We start from the raw sequence: 22332 nt of genomic DNA, 5'->3' as shown, positions 1-22332 counted from the left end.
GTTCCTGGAGGCCCATTGTTATCTGCACACTACATCATTATCACTACATCATTATCTTTCTTTTGCTTTTTAAACAGTAATATCTATGAAACCATACACGTACAAAAAGCAAGCAACAACAAAGGACCCCACATCAATGTGGTACTAAATAGAATGCAAGATGGCCACTTGTTTATGGAATGGGAGCCCACGCAGGCTGGGGCATTGCCTTGGTCTGCTTCTGTTGGGAGTGTGTGCAGCAGCTGAGTGACCTTTATTTTTCACCACCTTGCATACATGGATGTCTGCAAATGGCTTTTAAAACTTACAGAATATGCATTTGGGGATTTCAAATGCAGTTTTGAAAATGCATTTTCATTAGGAAGAAGGTCCATCCATCCATCCATCCATCCATCCATCCATCCATCCATCCATCCATCAGCAATAGAACACTATCAGTCTCCCAGAAAGTCCTTGTTTTAGGGAGCTTTATCTAAAGGTCCCATTACTCAGGTTTTATTCAGAGTTCTATCTGAAATGTTATTTTTTCCATCCTCTACTGAAATAAGTGTACTCGTAAGTTTCAAACTGTGGTGTAATGTACTCCATTCTCTGGAACAATGTCTTCATTTGTTTTCTGCCATTATGACAAAGTAACAGACGATAATTTGTGAAGAATAGAAGTTTCTTTGAGTCGTGGTTGTAACTGGGAAGTTGAAGAATGTGGTGCCGGCATCCCTCACTGCCACCTCCCAGTCCAGTGTGCTGAGGACCTTGTTGAGTTATAGCATCAACAGGGCATCGGGCAGTAAGGAGCTCAGAGTATGACAGAGCCGCTCCTATGGTAAACCTCTAATCGTCAGTGTATCAGTCATCTCCCAGTGGCCCTATTCCAGGTAGCTTTAGCATAAGATGCAAGGACAGGACAGGGTTTCTCACACATGCAGCTTGGGAGATATGTTTGTCCTTAGCAGGTGTACACTCAGGACACGAATTTCAGTTGCCATCTTAGGGTTTTGTTTTTTGTTTTCTTTTTTTTGAAGACAGGGCCTGGGAAGTAGTGTAGAGTAACCTTGAACTTATAATCTTTCAGCCTGAGTTCTGGGATTAAAGACATGGGCCAAGAACCCTGTGAAGATGCATCTCCATCCTTGTATGTTCTAGACATCTAGACAGATGTAGCTCATTTTTCCCTAATCTCTGCCTTGGCTTTTGTACTCCAGATCTGATACTGTTAATGTTTAGCTGGTAGTGACGAGAAGGGAGCAACACGTGTCTGTGCATGCATGGACACGTGTGCACATGTCCCTGCTCACATGGACACATGCATGTATACATACACACCACAGAGAAAAGTATGTGCAACACAGAGACTGTGCTCTTTGACTCGTTCCCCTCCAGTCCCAGTGGAAGTCTCACTGTTACACTGTGGCAGGTTTCCTATAGCCGCGCCAAAAGGTGTGCAAGGCTTCGGGTTTGCTAACTCCATTTTCATAGATTTTCAGAGTCTTTGAATTGTTGTAGCTCTAAGTTCCCTGAATGCTTTAGGATTTGAGCATCTAATAAGGCTTGTTGTTTTACACATCCCAAGATACTCTAGAAATTCAAAGGCTCAGTGACTGACCGACCACCCTCTGCCTCCTACCTCACCTCGGCTGCTTCTCACTCTTGCTCTCTCTCTGGTTTTGAGTAAGGTTGTGCATTTGCTTTCTTGTGCATTTCTGCCTTTCAGAAATTATAGGACTGGTTTCTTGTGTGCAGCACAGATTTTCTTCGTTATTTCCTTTGTTTTCTGGCTATTTAATTCCTTCCTCCTTTCCAGTTGGATCAGTTAGTAAGCAATTTTCACTTCTTGGCCCTTTGACTTGTGTAGTCATCAGATGCGTGTTGAGCCTCTCACCTCCAGGGATGTGAGGGTAAGGTATGAACTTGAAGGGTTTGGTTTAGGAGAAGGCACGTCCAAATGACTGTGCTAGTAGAATGCTCACAGGATAACTGAGGAAAGGCTTACTTGTCATAAACGCCTGAATCTCACGGACAACTTTTTTCCTAAAATTTTCATTTTACAAAAAAGGTGCTTTTTTGACCTTTGTGTGTCTGCCCTGCTTTTTATGGTAGAAGAATTAGTTCAGTACCTTTATTCCGTCACCTGAGCTTCAGCACCTGTGCCGTGGTCCAGTCGGTGGGCTCCTGTGTTCTGCTGCTCAGCAGAATGTGCCACGCCGGTTTCTGATTTGGTAGTCTCAGGGTTTTTTTTTTTGTTTGTTTGTTTTGTTTTGTTTTGTTTTTAAAGTAAAGAACACTTCTTAATACAGACAGCCACCTAATTGATATTTTTCTAAACATTGCCCTGGCACAGAACCTAACTAGAATTTCCTTAGGAACCTCTGTCTTTGCTGTCAAATTCTTCGTTGCTTCCATCCTTCCATAGTGTCTCGGGCACTCAGTGCTGTCCTTCACGTGGAGAGGGTGACGTAGGCGGTGTAGGTGGGGACTAAGTAGTGCACAGACACAGCAATCAGCAAGCCTGGTCCTTGGCAGGCTCCACCTGACCCCTGCTCTCACCGCCTATTTTGGGAGCTGTGGCATTTCACTTACTTGCTGCCATAGTAACCAGGACTTCTGCCTGTTGTCTCCCATCCTTTATTTATCTGGAAGGGATGGGGAAGATAGAAGAAGATGCTAGATTTGTGAAATGTTCTTAGAACAGTAAACATAGGTACCTGAATTTTGGTCTTGTTTGCTGATGAAGAAGTAGAAGCCACCTGCTAGGACTGCTGTTCATGTCGCTCTCAGGGAGGGCTATAGTATTAGCACAAGGAAAAGAGATTTACTCGTTAAATTAGACACAGAAAAGGTCTCTGTGTCTAAATGAGGCCACCCGCACCCGAAAAGAAAGACCCGTGTTCATACAGATCCCAGTCTATGATGTGTCCTTGTGTGTACATACATATACATAAACAGTGTAATGTAGAAAGGACCAAGGGAAGGTAACAGGTGTTAAGGAAGGACAGAACACAGGCAAAAAGGCGGTCATGGAAGAGAATCTAAAGCTAATTGTTTTTCTAGTTACACTTCTTATTCTTAATGGTCGTATCATTTCATGGTGGATAAGTGAATATAATGTAACTGAAAGTGAAAGTGTAAAGGTCCTAGGTGAAGCTCCATCCTTCAGAAGGCCACCCTGACTGCAGAGGTCCCATCCTTCAGAAGGTCACCCTGACTGCAGAGGTCCCATCCTTCAGAAGGCCACCCTGACTGTAGAAGTTCATTGAGATACATAGAGTATGGACTGGGCAAGGGTTTGTTTAAGGCTACCTTCACTTAGCAGTGTGACATTTACCTTCGTGAGTTCATTACAATAAGGTGAAAAAGTCTTTGGGGTTTCCAGGATGTCTCAGAAGGTAAACATTGTCTGGGCAAGCCAGGGGGCCTGAGTGGGATCCTTAGGACCTGCATAAAGGAAGGAGAGAACTGAGGCTGTGAGGCTGTCCACACGGGCCACCTCACTCCCAGACACACAGATAATAGTAAGTGAAGAAGCACTGAGCAGAACCTCCACGCGACACAATAAGCCCACCCCCAGGCTGAATTGGATGGGAGAAATCAGTGTACTTGAGAGAGACTCCCTCCCCACCCCCCTGTGTGTTACAGCAGTGTCCACTACAGGCAAGACACAGAGAGAGTCTGTGAGACCGTCAGAGAACATGCTGAAATACATAGTGACATACTCAGACAAAAGACTCACGCTACCCGCACCAAAAAGGATGAGTCTGACTGGGATATTGCATGTCATAAGCAGGCACCAGAGGACAAAACTGCAGGAGCTTACTTCTGAAGAAGCTAAATACCTCAGCCCCACAGGTAGAGAGCAGACTGATTACTAGAGACCAGATTAACTGAAGTTAGTAATGGATTCAAGCAGCAGGAGGCCAAGAGGGTTACTAACTGAAGCAGCTAAGTGGGTAACTGAGAAACTTAGCCACTGCGCAGAGAGTGGGGAAGATAGTTTCTGTGTTCCTAGCACAAAGTGGTAATATCTAGGTGTGGGTAAGACAGACTAAGCTAATGAACACTGCTGTGCTCTCCAGAAAGCTTGCATTTTTCCCAGCGTTGTAGGTGAGCTCTGAAGCACCTGAAACCATAGAAGAGTGCAGCGAGCAGGAAACAACTCGGTAGCCTCCACACTGACTGCCCCACATTGCAGCTCCCTGTCTCCCGGCTCTCCTGCTCCTCTGGTGTGCAGCCTGCTCTCAGCACGTTGGCTGATACTGTGTTTCAGGAGCTGGCTGGACTTTGCTTTCTCTCACCTACCCCTTAACAGTGGCTGTCTCTTCCTCTGAGCTCTGTCAGTGATGCTTCTTCTCATGTGAGTTTTGCTGTGCTTTAATCAGCCGCTTGTCAGTGACTGTCTCCTACCTGTAGCGTGCTCTGATGGAAGGAGACTGCGTACCACCCCTTGGGGGTAGATTTCACAGGGAGCAACTTGGGCGTACTTATCTGTGGAAAGAAACTTTGAAAACAGTGTTTCCAGATAAGTATTTTGAGCCAAGAAATAGTATTTGGGTTCTTCCTGACTCTCTCAAAATGACAGCTTCAAAAGGCTTGACTCCCATCTCTGATACTAGGGAATTGGCACCCTCCTGAGAATCTGTGCTGCTCCGTGGCTAGTAGCAAGGGTGTGCACACATACCTTCTTTTCTACAGCTCACTCACTCAAAGGTGTGCACACATCTCTTCTACACTCACACAGAGGTGTGCACACATCTCTTCTCTTCTACACTCACACAGAGGTGTGCACACATTTCTGCTCCTCTACAGCTCACTCACGCCTTGTAAATCATGTCCGGGTGGTGAGGGGAAGGTTGATAGGTGCTTTGCCCATGACTGTTACTGTAAATGATTTTAAGTTTTGCAGAGTGATCATTTGGATCGCCTGCACTATGAATCTTGCGGAATTTTTTGTCTGTTGCATTTACTGGGACGACGACTGTGAAAGTGTTAGATTTGTTCCCACAGTCAGCGCCCTACTGAGTAGCAGCAGGGGACATAAAGAGGAGCATGATGGGAGGACGCATCCCACCCAGCACAGAGATGGACAGTGTGATACTAACAGAGGAAAAGAACAGCCACGAATACTTCAGCTAGATCGACAGCCCACAGAACCGTAGAAAACACCAGTTCCCTCAATAATAACTTTAAAAGGTACTAGCATCAACTCACCAGTTAAAGGATGCAGACTAACTGGGTTAAAAAGTAAGAACCAACTATCTGCCACCTTAAACACACTTCCCTGGCAAAGAGGTCAGGAAGCTAGGTCAAAGGATGAAAGTCAGCCTACCCAGAAAATGGAGGATGGGAAGAGCCGGCATGACCAATCTCATACCAGAACTAGTCAGAAGAGAGAAACTACTTCTGATAGAACAGTTGTAAATATTGATGTGCTGAATCTTGGCCTTCCAACTTCTTGAAACAAACACTAAAGGCTCTCTTTCAGTCATTACTTTAATGCCCCAGGAGACTTTAATACTCCACTCTTACCTTCAGACAGGTCTTCAAAACTCAGTCAGCAGAGTTAAATCATATCGTAGGGCAATTGGAATTAACAGACATTTACAGGACAGGACGGTCTGTCCAACAGATAAGAAAGCATGTTCTTCTCAGTGCCCCCTGGAGCTGCCCATCAAACTTTTAAGGTACCAACACTTCTCAACCTGTTCTGCCGAAGAGAAAGCAAAAGTACTTGTTCTGTAGTTTTACCCTGATATCAGCACCACAGAGGGGCAGAACAAGGAGAAAAATGGCAGACCGTTTTCTCTGATGAACATAAATGTAAAAATTCTCAACATTTGCAAACTGAATTCAAGAAAAGTCAAGAGAAAAAAAAAAGCATCACTACCAAGTTAGTTTCATTCCAAGGTTGTAGGATGTGAATCTATGGGTTTAATTCACAGTATAAACATAAGAACAGATATCACATGGTCATCTTGATGATGCAAAAAAGGCCTTTACCAAAGTTTTGACAGTTCTGGGCAGATGAGAACCAGAAGGAACATCCTTAGCCTGGTGTAGACTATGCCGGAAGTGTATCGTCAGCATTGCACTACAGGAGAAAACAGCATTTCTTACACACTCTGAAATGAGGCAGATTTTCTCTGGCAGTACTTGAGCTCTTACCCAGAGCAACAGGAAAGAACAGAAAATTAAGAGACTAGAGTAGGACATAAGTCATGCCGATCTGTTTGTTCATGATGTGGTCCTGTATGTAAGGTGTGAGGCACTCTCTGAACTCCAGAAAATTGAGAGCTGATGTGTGCGTTAGGAAAGTATCAGGATACAGAGTCAACACAAAAATCAGCACTTTTTCTCTGTACCAATAGTGAACTTGCTAGGGAAGTACCTGTTCTTCATACATAACAATAACAACAAAAACTGTAGGGATAACCCCGCTACATAGATTAAACTTGAAAGATACCAAAGAAAGAAATTGAAAGCATTGGTAGAAGGTGGCAGATTTTTCTATCCATGGATTAACAGGATTAATATGGTAAAAACGGGGTCTGTTACTGAGAGCAGTCTATAGGTTCAGTGCAGCCACTAACAAAATTAAATATATACAACTAGGAGAAAAGAATTCTAAAATCCACATGGAAAGTAAAATACCCTATCTAGCCAACTCAGTCCTAAGCAGAAAGCCCACTTCTGGAGTACCATAATATCTGATTTGAAATTACAGTACAGAACCACAGGGACAAACACAGCATGCTACAGGCACAGAAGAAGACTTGTAGACCCTGAGGGATTGAATGGGAGAGTCTAGAAATGAGCCCATGTGGCCACAGCAACCTAATTAATTTTTGACACGGTGTGAAAAACATAGCGGAAAAGTGGTCACTTCTTCAAAAAATGTTACCTGGGAGAGCTGGTTATCCATTAGGCAAAGAGTGAAATCAGACCCTTGTCTTTAATCTTCACAACAATCAATTCAAAGTGGATGGAAGGCAGTATAAGCCATGAGATGCTGAGGAGGACGTTAGGGGAAGCACTTCAGAATACAGGCACCGGCAAGAACTTTGTAGAGAAAAGACTTTTAACAGCACAGGAAGTAAACCCAAGAGTTCACAGATGGGATTCCATGAAACTAAAAGGGACAGGCACTCTCAGCACGGTACGGAAGCAGGCCGCAGATGGGAGATCGCTAACAGCTCTGCGTCAGATGGGTCTAATGCTTAGAATGTATAAGGAAGTGCAGGAATTAAACACCAGGTCCCCAGTTTTGTAACCAGCGAGTGAGCAGTGAAGTGACCAGTGTTAAAGGCGCAGACGCAGGTGGCCAGTGAGCGTCTCAGGATGTGTTTAGCATCTTTAGTCATCAGGTACAGCTTAGAACTGTGGGAAAGAAATCAGAGAAAACGTGGTGAGAGCAGAAACTACATAACAGTTTGCTGTATCGTTTACTATTATAAAACACACACAGATAGCTACACAAGATTAGAAGTGAGCACACTTGCCAGGCATGGTGGCTTCTTTCTGTATTCCCGACATTTGGGAGGCCGAGGCAGCTGGGGCTGCCTACTAAGTTCTGGCCTAAGCTACAGAGTAAGGTCCTGTCTCAAAACCAAAACAAGTTGGAAATTACACAGAAAACACACTTTTACTTGGAGATGCCAGGAGAATTAAGGACAAAATCTGAGTTCTGTGCAAGCGAGTGAGTGCTGTGCGACAGGACTGCTGTGGTCACTCCAGCCGGGTCCTGTTGCTCGTACAGTGGGCTCAGGTCTTAGCAGGATGCCCAGAATGAAGCTGTCCACCGTGAACAGTTCCTTTCTGTACTCTGCCGCAGCAAGGTGATTGTTGGCTGTCAGGTTTTCAGCACACGTAGCGCACGGCACATCTGATATATGCTAGCCGACTGTTCGGCAGGAGTCACCGAGACTCCTGGTTAGCTGGCCAGGAGTTAGGTGTTTGAATATCAAGTTTAGTTTGGGATTTGGGGCTTCAGGTTGGCACAGACAAACTCTGCTGCTGCTCGAGGCTCTACTATAGGGGAGAACACTACATTAACATAAATCCAGATAGGCACCAAGGTTTTTACCACTCCTGGATTCTTCAGCACCACATAAGACGCTGTGTTGCGAGATGTGACTCAGGTTAGAAATGGCCAATGGAGCACTGAGTTCCGGAGTTGGTTTTGAGCCTATGGCAAATTGAGGCTGACAGTGTTCATCAGCCTGCTGACCTGTCGGCTGGGATTCACTTTCTAAAGTCAGTCACGGGCTAGGCTGTGATCTGTGGTGCCTTTTAGGGTGAATGGACTGAGGCCCTGCTGGCTTCCTCATCCCTTCACAGTGTAGAACAGAGGTTGGCTACATAGTAATTATCAAGTTTGGGGCCATCTGGTCTCTGTTGTAACTACAAATCTGCTTTAAGCACAAACAGCCATAAACACTTCAAATGCGTGAGCTGGCTGTGTTCCCATAAAACTTAATTTGCCAAAACAAAGTTTGAGGCCCTGTCTTTAAGAGTCTACTTTGTTTTGAGGTAAGGTATATAAAAAAAATTGTGTAACCTTAATAACCAAAAATCTTTTGTTTCTCTTGCAGTTTCTTTTTAAAAGTTATATCTATTTAATATGCATGAGTGTAGGCTCACTTCCCACTGTATGCATTTAGAGGGTAACTTGTGTGAGCCAGGCCTTTCCATCTACCCTGAAATTAAGTACCCAGAGATTGAGCTCAGGTTGGGCACTGAGTACTGTTAGCCACTGAGAATCTCAGCAGCCCTCAGGTGGTCTTTAAACTACTGACTAACTTGAAATTACAGCAACAAGTAAGTCCGCCATCGCAGCCCACGGGCAGCCCACGCACCTCACGTACCTCACGTACCTCACGCCGTGATTTTGAAACAAAGGGAAAGAGTGAGCTCTGTTTTTGTGTTAGGAACTGGTTTCTTTTTTGACAGATATGATAAAATCCCTTTTTAAGAAGAATGTTTCTTTGTGCTTATATGGTATGTGCATGTGTATACACTTGTGTATGTGGGAGAGCGTACTCCCCCATGAATGTGTGTGTGTGTACTTGTGCCTGTAGAGGGCAGCGGGGGCGAGAGCACGGGTTTACTTCAGTGTCTTCTAAGTTTTACCTGCCACTTTCATTTTTGAGACTTAGTCTCTCACCGGACCTGTGCCCAGAGTTTGGCTAGACTGGCTGTCCAGTGAGCCCCGGGATCTGCACGCACGCACGCACACACACACACACACACACGCACATGTCTATATCAAACCACTGTGCTTTCCTCTGTCTGGGTCCCTTTCCATGTGTTTTGTTAAACTCTTTATCAAATTATTAGCTCCTTTGGGATTCAACCTCTTTCCCACTGAGCTGCGGCTGATACACACTATCAGGTGCCCTGCCAATAGGCTGACCTCTTGGAATTTCTCTCTGAGTCGTAGTGTAGAAGGGACGGTGTTGGCACTGGTTGAGCCTGCTGAGGCTCTTGAGAGAAGCCATGTTAGTTCTGCCCCCAGATCCTGGAGCCACACTGGCCTCCGAACTCCCCTTCCTTTGTGTCTGTGAGCTGTCTTACGTCGTCACTGCCTTTGCTCTGTTGCTTCTTGTTTAAGTCAGCTGAAGCCAGTTCACTTGCTTTTATCCAGAGACCTCTAGCAGCATGGACTTAGTCTTTCCAATTGTCATATTGATTGTGGTCCTTTTCTTTTTCTCCTTAAAAATGGAAATATAAAACAGCCAGAGACCGCTGCTGCTTTAAAACGTACAATAGAATCCCTGATGGACCGAGGAGCCATAGTGAGGAGCTTGGAAAACCTGGGTGAGCGTGCACTCCCATACAGGATCTCCAGTCACAGCCAGCGGCACAGCCGAGGAGGGTAAGTGTCTCCATGAAGTGGATTCAGTGTGGGCTTGGGAAAGGACACTGTGCATCATAGAAGCTGTCACAGTGCTGCTGCCATGAGTTCCCAGGTGTGCTGGGTGACCTTCAGGTATCACTTACAAAAGCAGTGTGTGTCTCAGATTGGGACGTTACGCTGACCATGCCATGCGGGTCACAACAGAAATCCATGAACAGAGCCACGGCTTACAGGCTCCCGCGGGGGAGCTCTGTTTTCAGCTTCAGAACGTTTGCCCTCAGAACACCTCAGGCTCCGCACACAGGCTGAGAGAGAGCACAGACAGAGATGATCTGTCCACTGCACACAGCGCTTGGATTTCTGAAGGTGTGGTGTGCTCTGTCCAGGCCCCTCACTCAGTACTCTTTGCCTTGTTCATGCACGTCCTCGAGTATTGACCTAAGTCTCACGTTTGAGTTGTCTTGGGGACGTCGTCAGTGCACTGTCAGGGCACCGCTTTATTCCTGTGGTTTCATGGTGTGTGCAGCGGACTCAGGTGGTCCAGGAATTCACACATTGCAGACATCGTCATTGCCTCGCCTTGTTTTGTGTTCAGCTTCTTGTGAGGGCCTTGCCAGATTGCCTTGGCGTTGCTAGGAAACAGGAAGTGCCAGTGGCTGAGCTTCTCCCACAATCATAATAACAAGGATGGAGTGTATATGTATGAGAGGGAGGGAGGGAGGGAGGGAAGAGAGGGAAAGAGGGAGGGGGAGAGGGAGAGAAAGTAGAGGAAGAGCCCCGAGCAAAGGAGGGGCTTTGTAGTTCACTACATGTGTGCCCTGTGAGCAAGCACAGAAGTGGGTACCTCAGTTCACTACGTGTGTGCAGTGTGTACAAGTACCACGAGGAGGACCTCAGGTTTTAGGCTTGTGTTGCTGAGAACAGTCATTGTCTGCATTTATCTGTTGAAGTCCTGTTTCCAAAGTGCTCTATCTGAATACTAACTTACAGAGATGAGGAACAAACAAACATTGGGTGTGGACATCAGTTCCATGTGGGGGCCTTATATGACCTTTCCCTGTATAGACACATTGGCATAGCAATGGTGAGGCGTTCTGTGAGCGTGTGCGTGCATGCGTGCATGTGTGCGAAAGTGCAGGCCTGTGCAGGCCATGGAGCATGTGTGGATGTCAGACATGACTCTTGACTCAACTCTTGACAGTTGGATCTCTCTTGCTACCTTGTAGGATCTAGGAAGTGAACTCAAGTGGTCAAGATTGTGTGCAAGCTTTTCTGCCTCCTGAGCCATGTTGCTGGCCCCAGCATGGCACTTTCTTTCTGTATAGTAGAGAATGTTTTCCACAGGGTTTTGGTTAAATGAGCCTGTGAGGGCTAACATACTTAGAATTGCCTGAGAAAGGGTTCTTATCGCCTGCCTTGGGGAGCTTGGAGTCAGTTGGATTCTTCAGAGTCCTCAAGCCTCGCCTTCCTTGTAGTAGGCATTTTCTCTGTTTGACAGATTGCTTGTGTGTATATGACTTTTCTATGTTCCTAAAGGCAGCCATGTTGCAAGTCAGCTGGCTGCCAGATCATGGTCTTGTAACTGCAGGCTTGAACAGACCCTTCCACTGCTTGGGTCCAGTGGTAGTGGCTGGGAGCCTTTGGTCTCCTAGATCAGCTTTCCAGATGGAGGCCTGGCTTCAGTTACCCCCTATTGTCACAGGCAGTGCTGGGAAGCCACTGGTGTTAGATCACCTGGCAGTTTTCTTCTCTCTGAGTTTGCTCTGGTCCCACTCAGACATTTGAACACTTTCTCTCTCTTTGTGCCTCAGAGACTCAGCCCGAACCTCTCTGTTTGTTGGAGAGGGTTTAATGGAGTCACACATTGTAGAGGGAGCAATGGGAGGAGGTGTTTTGTCGACTCTTTCTAAAAAGGGCGAGCATCTCCCTGAGGCCTAGTGATACTCCACTGCAGACACAGCAGCCAGCCTCACTCCAGGACTGCACACCGTTTGAAGCTCTTTGCACTAGGTGCTGGAGGGAGGACAGCAAAAGAACTGGTGATCTCTCAGTGCTGAACTTGTGTGTCCGGTGGCCTGTGACTGGCCAGGAGACTGGGCTCACTTCCATGCTTGTAAGAACTCGTCAGTTGTGGAAGGAGTTCTGGTCTTACATTCGGGTAGATGCTAAAGGTACAGCTGCATGTGTCTGAGATGCCCTTCTGTGCACAGCTCTGCTGCATGTGTCTGAGATGGCCTTCTGTGCACAGCTCTGCTGCATGTGTCTGAGATGCCCTTCTGTGCACAGCTCTGCTGCATGTGTCTGAGATGGCCTTCTGTGCACAGCTCTGCTGCATGTGTCTGAGATGTCCTGTGCACAGCTCTGCTGCATGTGTCTGAGATGGCCTTCTGTGCACAGCTCTGCTGCATGTGTCTGAGATGGCCTTCTGTCACAGCGGAGCAGAGGGATCAGAGTAACCAGCTCTTGGGTGAATGAGTGGAATTTTACTGACTGCTCCCAAGTGTATCTGCAGCCTCCTTACTCCGAGAGCGCTGGCGCCCTCTCTAGAGGAGCTTGAGTCTCCTGCAGTTTTCCCATTAGCTAACATTTCTGTGTTCTTGTGTTTTCCTGCCAGCATCGAGTCAAGGCCTGTGCCATGGCTCCAGTTTTGTGTGTAGATGCTCTGCAGCTTGTTTGGGGTGGCGATGCTCATCCTTGAAGGTTTAAGTGTCATTTCCCCCAAGATTTGTAGAATTGCTCATTTTTAAAATGCACGAGAGCCAACAGATAGGAAGAAAAGCAGATGGAGGCTCTGTGACAGCCTTTGGATTAAGGTGGACAACCCGTTGCCTCTGTGGAGTCCCAGATCAGAAAGGTTTAACCAAGACAGTCTAGGACAGGCATCCACACAGATCGACTCTTGTCTTCGAGCAAACAGCTTCCAAGATGCTCTGCTGCTGCAGAGCCCTCCCACCCCTCCCAAACTCCCCCACCCACTGGGAGCTACTGAGCACTTGAGTGGAAAATTCCACTGTGTGCCACTAGGAAGGGGAGGGTGTCTGAGAGGGACAGTGACAAAGAATACGACTCCAGTTTAAGCAAGCTCTTTTTGTGGGGTTCAGACAAGTGGCGATTGAAAGAATGTGACCTTTATATCTAAGAGCACCACCAGGATACATTTCTTTCCCCGACATCTCTAGCAGTGGGGCTGGGGGCTCAGCTCTGGGCAGTGACATAGTCTTGTGTCAGAGTCTGCCCTTGTGGTGCTGCAGGGTGGGGGCTAGCTTTCAGAGGCATGGCAGATCTGGAAGCTGGTTCCCTGGGAGAGCCCTGGTGTGCAGGGAGCCAGCTTGGGAGCATTATTCCCAGGTTGGGCACAGCCTGCCCTATGAAGCCATTTCTCTAGGCCCTTTCAGATCTCTGGAGCCCTGATCCTTGTAATGGAGAGTTTGGTGGTGTTAACGTGTTAAATTCAGAGGCAGGAAGCCGCCACTGCAGATCATTTTGTCAGAAGCAGTTCACTGCTCTCTGGCCTTGGAACATTGCATCTGCATGAGATGTGCTTTAGAATTGTGAGCCTGCTTTGGCCCCACCTCTCCCTGCTTGGAGGCAGTGAGTACCTCACTTCCACCTCTAGTGCTGTTGTGCAACTCAACAGAGAAGGTTGGGGGCAGCAGGTGACAGCTCTGTATAGTTGGAACAACATGGGAAACAGGCCTTTAAATGTAAGCACGGCTGGGCTCTGGGTTCAAGGCCGCCATAGCACTTTTACCCATCCGGCTGCCTGCCATGTACTGTGCTGTCTGTGGACAGCATGTGCTTAAAGAGGCAGGTTTGTGTTTGTCATTAGACTTTTAGATTATCACACTGATTTTTTTTCCCCAAAATGATCTGTCCACTTACTGCTTCAGTTAATGGTTAAAGTAAAAATGGGGAATGGAAAGTAATTTGTGTTTTACTGGTACTGTTTATTGGAATGTCCTCTTTGAGGCCTGTCAGGCGGTAGCAGGGGAGTCAGAGTTGTAAGTCGTTTTACCATGAGTGACATGGATGGATGGCAGTGAGAGAGAGGGGCCACACACCAAGGCCTAAGCTGTTTCTGCCTAAGTTGCCGAACTCAGCAGCTGCCCCTTTGAGGGGCTGCAGTCCTGAGTTCGTGAGGTGTAGTTTGATTCCCTTGGAGATCCTGGGTCTGTCTTTTACCCTGGATCTCCTCTGGCTCTGGCTCTGGAACCTGCAGGAGGTTTAGGGAGCTGATTCAGAGCTGCCCTCTCAGCACAGATCTGGGTTCTGTGTCTTCACGGGCGGCCAGTGGTGCAGCTTGTCTGCAGGCCTGGGTGGTCTCTCTCAGTGCTCTGGGGTCTGCGGCCCTCAACTGAGCATGGATCTAGGGTTTTGTGGAAGTTGTAGAAACCTGGACTTCTAGCACCAAACCTTGGCCAAAGGACTGTTCTAAAACCTGTGCATCTGTTGCTTCAGCCTTCTGAGGTTTGTCTGCACTGCGCGTTTGCCTGAGTCTAGATAAATAGTTAAGAAACAAAAGGACACCATGGAAGCAACCCAGGGACCTTGCAGCTCTTTTTTGTGTGTGAGAAGCCATGGGGACAGACTGAGCCACTCAAGCATCCAAGTGGGATATGCCTGGCCCTCAAGGAGGAGGAAGAGGAAGATGAGGAAGAGGGGGAAGATGAGGAAGAGGAGGTAGAGGTCGTTTGGCTTTCAAGGCGAGGTGAATACAGCATATCTGCCCATCTCTGAGGTACTTTACCCTTCTCTATTGGGTGTTTCCTTTTCATGGAAATTTCCATGGTGTAATGAGGAGCAGGGGAGTAGAAACAGTTTTTGCCCATGTCAGCCTCAGGCACAGATCAGCAAAGTGATAAGCTTGAGATGACAGTCACATGCTGTGGTTGTGGGCACAGACCCACTTGCAGTTTGGCTCAAGCTCTTGTTTGGGTTTGGTTGCCAATGGACTGGAAGACTGGTGCAAGGGAGTTAAAGGGTAAAGGTCACAGAGTTTGATAGCAATGGAGACTCCCAGAAGCCACGAAGTAGCCAATTCTAGAGACCTTTGTGTATCAAGGATGAGGTGTATCTGGGAGTTGCAGCCTAGGGCCCTGGCTTCCATGGTACACTGTGGAAGAGGTCAACCAGTTCCCTTTCTGCTTGTCATCTCCTCCGATGAAGGGATTGGGCTGTGTTTTCCTATCTGTCAGTTATAGCCTATAATTCTGTGACTTTTTTGGTCCCAAAGTTGTCAGCAGCTTCATGTGTATCCGGGATTGGAAAGACCTGATTTGTTTGATCCTCACTGCAGCCACACACGTGGCAGCAGGGTGAGCTGAGGACGCCATAGAAGCCTCCGGAGTCTCTGGTTCTTACCATTGGACTGTGAAGTTGAGAGACTGCGTAGGAAACCATACTGGAGAAAAGGATGCTGGGCCCAGACTGGCACTCAGCTTCCTGTCCTCCTCTTCCATTTCCTCAGCTGACACATGCAGGGTCACTGCCTCCACCCTTTTCCTCAGAAGACGTTGAAGAGACGTGAGGCATTTTGGAAATTAAGATGCATTAGACCTCAAGGTCTGCACTGGGAGGTTTCTGGAACAGCTGCCTCTGTGCTTGCGTCCTAGCGTTCTCTGTGCTCTTACTGCAGAGTGCTGCTTAAAGCTTTGTGTGTGCGTGTGGATGGTTTGGTAAGCAGTGACCAGGAAGACTGGCCGTTGACAGGAAGATGGCTGAGCTGGCTGTTGGCATCTGTAAATACACTCTCCTACACCGTCAAGATTCTCCTGCTACAGGTGGGCTGGAGAGGTCCGTGAGGCAGTTGAGTGGAGTGTAGAGTGCACCGCCTACTCTTTAGCTAAAACCAAGAGCGCCCAGATCTGCTATTTAAATACATGGGCTCTGAACTGTGGGGAGGGTAGGACTTAGACCTCACAGAGGAAAGGCTTGGGGCACCACGGGGCTGATGTATTACTGGGCCGGGATACCACAGAATCAGTCCCTCCTTGTCCCCTGCCAGCACAGGGCTGTGCATGGCCAAAAGCAGGACACACAGAGCAAAGGGGGAAAAAAGGCCTCTTAGACTGAGTGTGCTCAGAAGACGCTGCTGTCAACCCGGTGTAGCAGGGATCTAGTTAGAAAGAATATTTTATGAATACCAAGTGAAAGAGCGAATAGACAAGAGGGAGAAAGAAATGGGTTGGATTAAAGCATCCCGCCTGCCACCAAGTAGCTGAAATGAAGTGGATGAATAAGAGGTCCTGCCGTCAGCATGAGGAGGTTTGAGACAGTTCCCAGTGGACATGCTAGACTCTGCTCCCTAGCCGTGCCTAAGGTAAGTAGTCATCATTTAGGGTTGAACAAATGAGCAGTGCAGAGATTGGAAGGTTACAACCCTCTCGTTTGTATGCGCTGGATCAAAACAGATGGAATTAGCCCTTGGAGAGTGTGGGGGTTGGTGCACAGCTCCCACAGTCATCACAAGTGGTTGCCTCCTCAGGGCACCCAAGAAGCCATTCCAGTGGTGTGGTGCTGAATGAGAAATGTCCCACACAGGCTCCTGTTTTTAAAGACTGAGCTTCTAGTTGGTCCTGTAGGAATGTTTAGGAAGTACCTGACTGTGGGCTTCAAGGGCTGCTCTCTGGTTTAAGCTGTATCATATTGGTTGACTTTTCAGTGTCTTTGCTTGTACTTTATCAAAGTCTACCTTTGGTCTGTTCCATTCACAACTTTTTCAATTGGGGCCTATTTTGTTTTTGTTTGAAATTACTTTGTTTATATTTTTAATTATGTTTTGAGAGTTCTTTGTATGCTAGATTCAGGTATTTTATTAGAGATATAATTAGCAAATCCTGACTACAGCTTGTCTTTTTACTTAAAAAATTGTCTTTAATGTTGACGGTCTCCTTTGTTGTGCTTTCCTAGTATTAATTGTACTTTTGTGCTATCTGCTGGATCTTGGCTTAATCCCAAGGTCAGGAAGGCTTTCTTTCTTTTTTTAGACATTTAATGTTTGATTTCAGTCTGTTCCATTTTTTGAGTTAATTTTCCTGTATGGTACACAAGTATGGAACAAAGTGTACTTTTTCAAGCATTAAAGACACAGGATTGGCGAACCACTCACTGCTTGTTGAAAAGACTTTCCTCCTTTGTCCTGTCTTTGCACCTTAATCAAAAAAAAAAAAAAAAGAATCAATCGTACCTGTCCACAAGGGTCTGTGGTCACACTGTCCGCATGGGTCTGTGTGGTCACACTGTGTGCATCACTGTTGCTTCTTGAGTCTTGAAGGAGATGCCGTTTGTTGTTCAGCCTCATTCTCTCTCAGAGGTGCTTAGCTGGTGTGGTGCATTCTTGGCGATTCTATTTGAACTTGAAAATTCAGTTTGTTGGTTTTTAATTTGAGTTGTTGAAACCGTGAGTCAGATTGGGGAGAATGGGCATCTAAATAATTGAAAGAGTCTTACCCATATCAGTCTAAACAGAAAGGTTCTCTGTTGTAATCTTTATTTAGAGTAAGAATATAGACTCCAGTAAATGTATATAACATGGGCAATGTTCAAGGTTAAAACAAGGGTCCCTTTTTAAAGGTAAAAAAAGAGACATTTAAGGCCCTTGGATACAGTGTTTCCTACGGAGTTGAGGCAGGAGTATCAATGCCGTGCTACCTATCGCCTTACTGCTCTGTCAAGCGTCTCCAGTGCAGTGCTAAAGAGCGGGCATCTTTGTTCTTTGTTTGGGGGTGGGGATATCCAGACTTGAGTTGTAGGATTTTTAGAACGTCCTCTCTATGCATAGTTTTTGGAATTTTTTTCTCAGGAATTACCATGAGATTTGTTAACTCCTTTACTTAATGTGGTTACTGAAGTTACCATAGTTTTCTCCTTACTTCTTATCCGTGCAGTGAATTGTTGGCTGGTTGTTTTCTAGTATTAATCCAGCCTTGCATTCTTGGGATACACTGATTGGATGTGGTAACGTTGTGCTTTACGTGTCACTGTAGACCATGTGTGGATTGCTGTTGGGATGTTTTCACCTTCCTTTGCTTTGTCTCCTGTGGTATTTGTGTTTGGTTTTGTTATAAGGTGAGGTTAGCCCCATAAACAAGTTGAGATGTGTTTTCCAACTTTTCCTGAGTTTGTGTCAGAGTTGGTACTTTTCCTTCAACATTTAGTGTAATTCACCAGTGGATCCCCCTAGTCTCTTTGTGGGGACGTTTGCAGCTGCACGTTTGACTTTTTATGGACACGGTGATCTACTTCTTCTAGCACGAACTTTTTCAAGGAATTTGACTCTGACCTGAAATGTCAAATTCATTAACAAACGTCATCCACAGTCTTCCCGTGTCCTTATGTTCACAACACTGCAGTCATCTCACCTCCGTTCTCAGTGTTGGGCTGTTCCTGTTTAGCTGCCTGGCGAGGGGCACACTAGTTTAGTGATACAATAAACTAGCATTTGATCTCGTTCATGTTCTACTTTACCTTTGGTTTAGAAACCTCTTCTCATCCACTTTACTTCCCTCAGACTGGGTTTCATTTGCCCCTCTCCCACTTTCTAAGATAGAAGCTGACAGCAGTTAGAAACTTGCCTGTTCTTCCTTGCATGGGTGGGTGGTCAGTACCGTGCGTTCCCACTATGTTTAGTGCATTTTCCAATAATTTGTTGTTTTCAGCTTTATTCAATTTAGAGTACTTTGTCATTTCTCCTTTGATTCCTTCGACTCACTGACCCACTGTTAAGTGTGTTTAAAGTGCTTTATCACATGTATTAATTACACCTGAGTGTGGGCTTCATTGGGACGTTTTTTACGTACGCACATAATGTGTATGTGCAAATAATGTGTTGATTGCAGTCCCCTCCCTTACTGCCTCTTGTCCTCCTCCCTCTCCTGCTGTCTCTGTTCTTCACTGCCAGCCTCTCAGGGTTCGTGTCTTTTCTGTTTGTCTAGTTGGTGGCCCAGTGAGTTCCATCTTGTTGTTTACAGATGTATAAAACTGTATACACATAACGGCCATATAGAAAGCACCTTCCTGCACTGGGCAGCAGAGGCTAGCCCACAAGGAGGAGACTTACTGCCCAGCTACTGTTGGAAAGGAGTGAGGTGGATGGTAAACAGATGTCCACCATGTGAGTGGTGAAGCAGTGCTCGGTCAGAGCAGGTCAGTGAGGGAGCCGTGGAGGCATGGCTGTGAGGTAAGGCTGCTCCGCAGGAGGTGCTCAGAGGGCCACTGAGAATACCACAGACCTGAGAAGTAGGCATGAGCACTGACGGGAACATTGGTGGGGTGCGCTTTGAGAGTTGGGAGAGCAGGCTAGAAAGACAGATCTCCACCAGCTAGAACATGGCCAGGCCTATGAATCTCACAGTCTCTAGCCACACTGTCCAGATCAAGCAGTGCAATGGAGGCCTAAACTCTGCCCCTGCCCTCCTGGTTTCTGAGTTATGATCTCTCCACATAGCCATAGCTGGCCATGTAATTCACTGTAGAGGCCACTGGCTTTGACCTCAAGTGATGCCCCTACCTTTGTGTCTTGAATGCTGGTGTGCACTGCCACACTTGGCTGCTTTTGAGTGTGGAAAGCAGGGGTAGGCAGTGGACAGTCCTTGTGACATTGCCCAGCAGGGTGTTGATAAGGTTCTGCCGCACAGCTGTCTGTCATACCATTTGGCATCAGCCTGATACGAATAATTAATGTCACACCGACGGTCAGTTCTTGTTCCTACAGGTGAGCTCCAGGTGAGTCTCTGCCCTTTGTACTTTTCCTTACTGTGGCAAGTGGCTGATGACCGGCTGGACGGCCTGTCTGTCTGTCTTAGGTGTACCGAGTCACTAGTGAAGTCCTTGGGAAACTAGAAGACCATCTACTAAATGTTTCCACAGGAAGAATCAGTAGATGATATAAAATCCATTCTTGTTTATAGGGTAGAAAATTCTATGTACGCAATCTCATGACTACTCTGTTATTTCCTGCTGTGCCTGGTGTCACAGCCTTCTTGCTGCTGTGAAGGTGGTTCCAACTAGGTTTTATAGGGACGTAGCAAGAGATGCAGTGTGGAAAGAGACAGGGTGTGCCCACTGCACTTGCAGCTGAGCACTGAGTGTGTGAGTAGTGACCTCCGTCTGGGAGAGTGTGGGTCACACCACTGACAAAGCAGGTGTGTTACCCTTCGGATACAGGAATTCACCCATTTCTGTCTTGTTGCAGGTATTTCTTGGTGGATTTTTATGCCCCAACAAGTGCTGTGGAAAACATGCTGGAACACTTGGCGCGAGACACTGATGTGGTTAGACCAAATATTGTGAAACACCCTCTGACCCAGGAAGTAAAAGAGTGTGACGGCATAGTCCCGGTCCCTCTTGAAGAAAAACTATATTCAACAAAGAGAAGGAAGAAGTGAGAAGATTCACCAGATGTGGCTATGTTCAATTCTAAGTGCACCATGGGTGCTGATAGGTTTGTCTAGGATGCTTTAGCCTGTGACCATTGTGCTGCAGATGGGGACTGCTGGCCGAGACCTGCTCTGACATCCCTGCTGATATTTCACCCTCACTGTGTGATCGTCAGGGTGCGGTGGGGCAGAGCAAAATGTTTGTCATTCACACTCGGTTGTCTTGTAAACCTGTGTGGAACACAGAGCAGAGTAATAAACATGATTTTATCAACACTGACTGGCGTACTGCCTCTCCCCCTTCCCAGCACAGTGCATCCCCAAAGCTGGCAGCTCCTTTGTGCTGTGACCCCCCAAACTGTTCTGAGCACCCAGAAGTTTGGGATCCGGGTGAGTCAGTTGCTGGACTACTGGACAGTCTGCAGAATTCATGCTTTTTTCTGTCCAAGTGGCAGTGATCTTTGAGGAGGGCCATGAGAGTTTGGGGCTGTTGGACCGATACATTGTCTCATCACTGGCTTCTACCTCCCACTCCACTGTCCCTCAGCTGGGAAGCCTTTGAAGAAGGCAGTGGGATGGTATCCGCTAGGGGTTCCCTGAAACAGTCCAGGGAATATTAGTAGAGAGGAGTAGTAATCTCTCGTCCTTGGCCTCCCCAGAGCAGGTGACAGGAGTGTCCTTCCCCTCAGACTTCTCAGATGGTCCCTGTTGGGCGGGGGGTGTCACCACGGTGACAGCTGCTGTGGCTCAGAGCTTGGGACTGGCTGTGTTGTCTTACACAATCCAGTTGTCTCACCACAGGCAGAGGCAGGACAAGGGACACAGGCCTGTTAGCTTGTACTGCCCATGTTCATGGAAGCCCAGAGAGCACCTGCTTCAGCTTCTTCCGAGCAAAAATTATAACGACTTTTTCTGAAGAGCAGTAGAGCAGGGCTAGAGAGATGGCTCAGAGGTTGAGAGCACTGGCGGCTTTTCCAGAGGACCCAGATCCAGTTCCCAGCACCCACATGGCAGCTCATAGCCCTCTGAAACGCTGGTCCCTCTTCTGGTTTGGTGCCCTCTTCTGGCCTCAGTGGGCACTGCATACATGTGGTGCACAGGCACATGCAGGCAAAACACCCAGACACACAAAATAAAAACAAGACAAATTTTAAAAAGCAATAGATAATTTTTTAAAAGCAATGGAGAAGAGATCATCTGGAGAAGTGTTCCACTTCCTGTTCAGTTTGAATTACCTAAAACTGCCGTTGCAGTCAGGGCTCACGAGCCCTCATTCACCTGCCAGGCAGCTCGCATCCCGTGCTCCTTTACGAAGCCCATGGTGCAGGCCTCCTCACCTAATCTTTTCAGGCCTTTAAAGGGAGTGTTGTCACTCATGCTTTTGGATGAAGACACTTGACATGGATTTGACCTGGAACCCAGTTGTCACGTAGCTGGGGTCTTGTACTGAGGACTCTGGCTCTGGTCTGTCTTGCAGTACTGATGTTACCTCTCACGTTACTGTTGCTGGGGGTTAGCATCCGTTCTCGAGTACGTGGCTCAAGGGTGGCACTGCTGATTTCTGCTCCCGCTCAACCCTCAGAAGACACCATTGGGCATTCATGGGCAGGCAGGTATTCAGAGCCCAGTGGCACAGTGGAGTGTTAGGAAGGAGGCTGGCTAAGTAGAGCGGCTTTGTGTGCTACTTCCTGCTTGGATGCTTTAAGATGACGTCACTGTCCTGAGTAATGCTATACAGTGGGCCCGTGCATGCCTGGGTTTGAGCACGTACCAGTGGTTTCCAGGTCGTGTGTTTTCTGTCAGAGGTAAATGTCCACTCTTAGCTGGTGGCACCTGGTGGAGTTCTCTGCCTCTTTAGTGAGCAGCAGCGCGCAAAAGGCTTGAGCACAGCAAGAGCGATGGAGGGCCCTCCCTGGAGCTGGCAGTCAGCAGCAAGGTACACAGGACCTACCAATGGCTGGCACAGGGTGTGAGAAAGTGAGACCTGAAAGGTGAGGGAGCATGACTGAGACCCAAGGCCCTGGGGGCCAGAACAGAACTGGGGGGAGAGGTGCGATAAGACATCAAGGGGGCCAGCTGTGGGAGTCTGAGAAGTAGACTTAAGAGGTA

General features: G+C 47.2%; 1 protein-coding gene across 1 annotated transcript in view; it reads left to right on the top strand.

Moving 5' to 3' along the window:
- The window catches only part of Mrps6 (mitochondrial ribosomal protein S6), a 55895-nt gene extending 35483 nt beyond the window's left edge, over positions 1-20412 (top strand). The window contains exons 3-4 of the mRNA XM_032899669.1: positions 9726-9865; positions 20040-20412. Of these exons, the coding sequence (XP_032755560.1) occupies positions 9726-9865; positions 20040-20232 (333 nt within the window). The 3' untranslated portion in view covers positions 20233-20412. The remainder of the gene's footprint in view (positions 1-9725; positions 9866-20039) is intronic.
- Positions 20413-22332: the final 1920 nt, after the last annotated feature.

The sequence above is a fragment of the Rattus rattus genome, chromosome 4 (genome assembly GCF_011064425.1).
Source record: "Rattus rattus isolate New Zealand chromosome 4, Rrattus_CSIRO_v1, whole genome shotgun sequence".
In the NCBI taxonomy this organism is placed as follows: Eukaryota; Metazoa; Chordata; class Mammalia; order Rodentia; family Muridae; genus Rattus; species Rattus rattus.
This window is presented reverse-complemented; position numbering and strand designations above follow the sequence as displayed.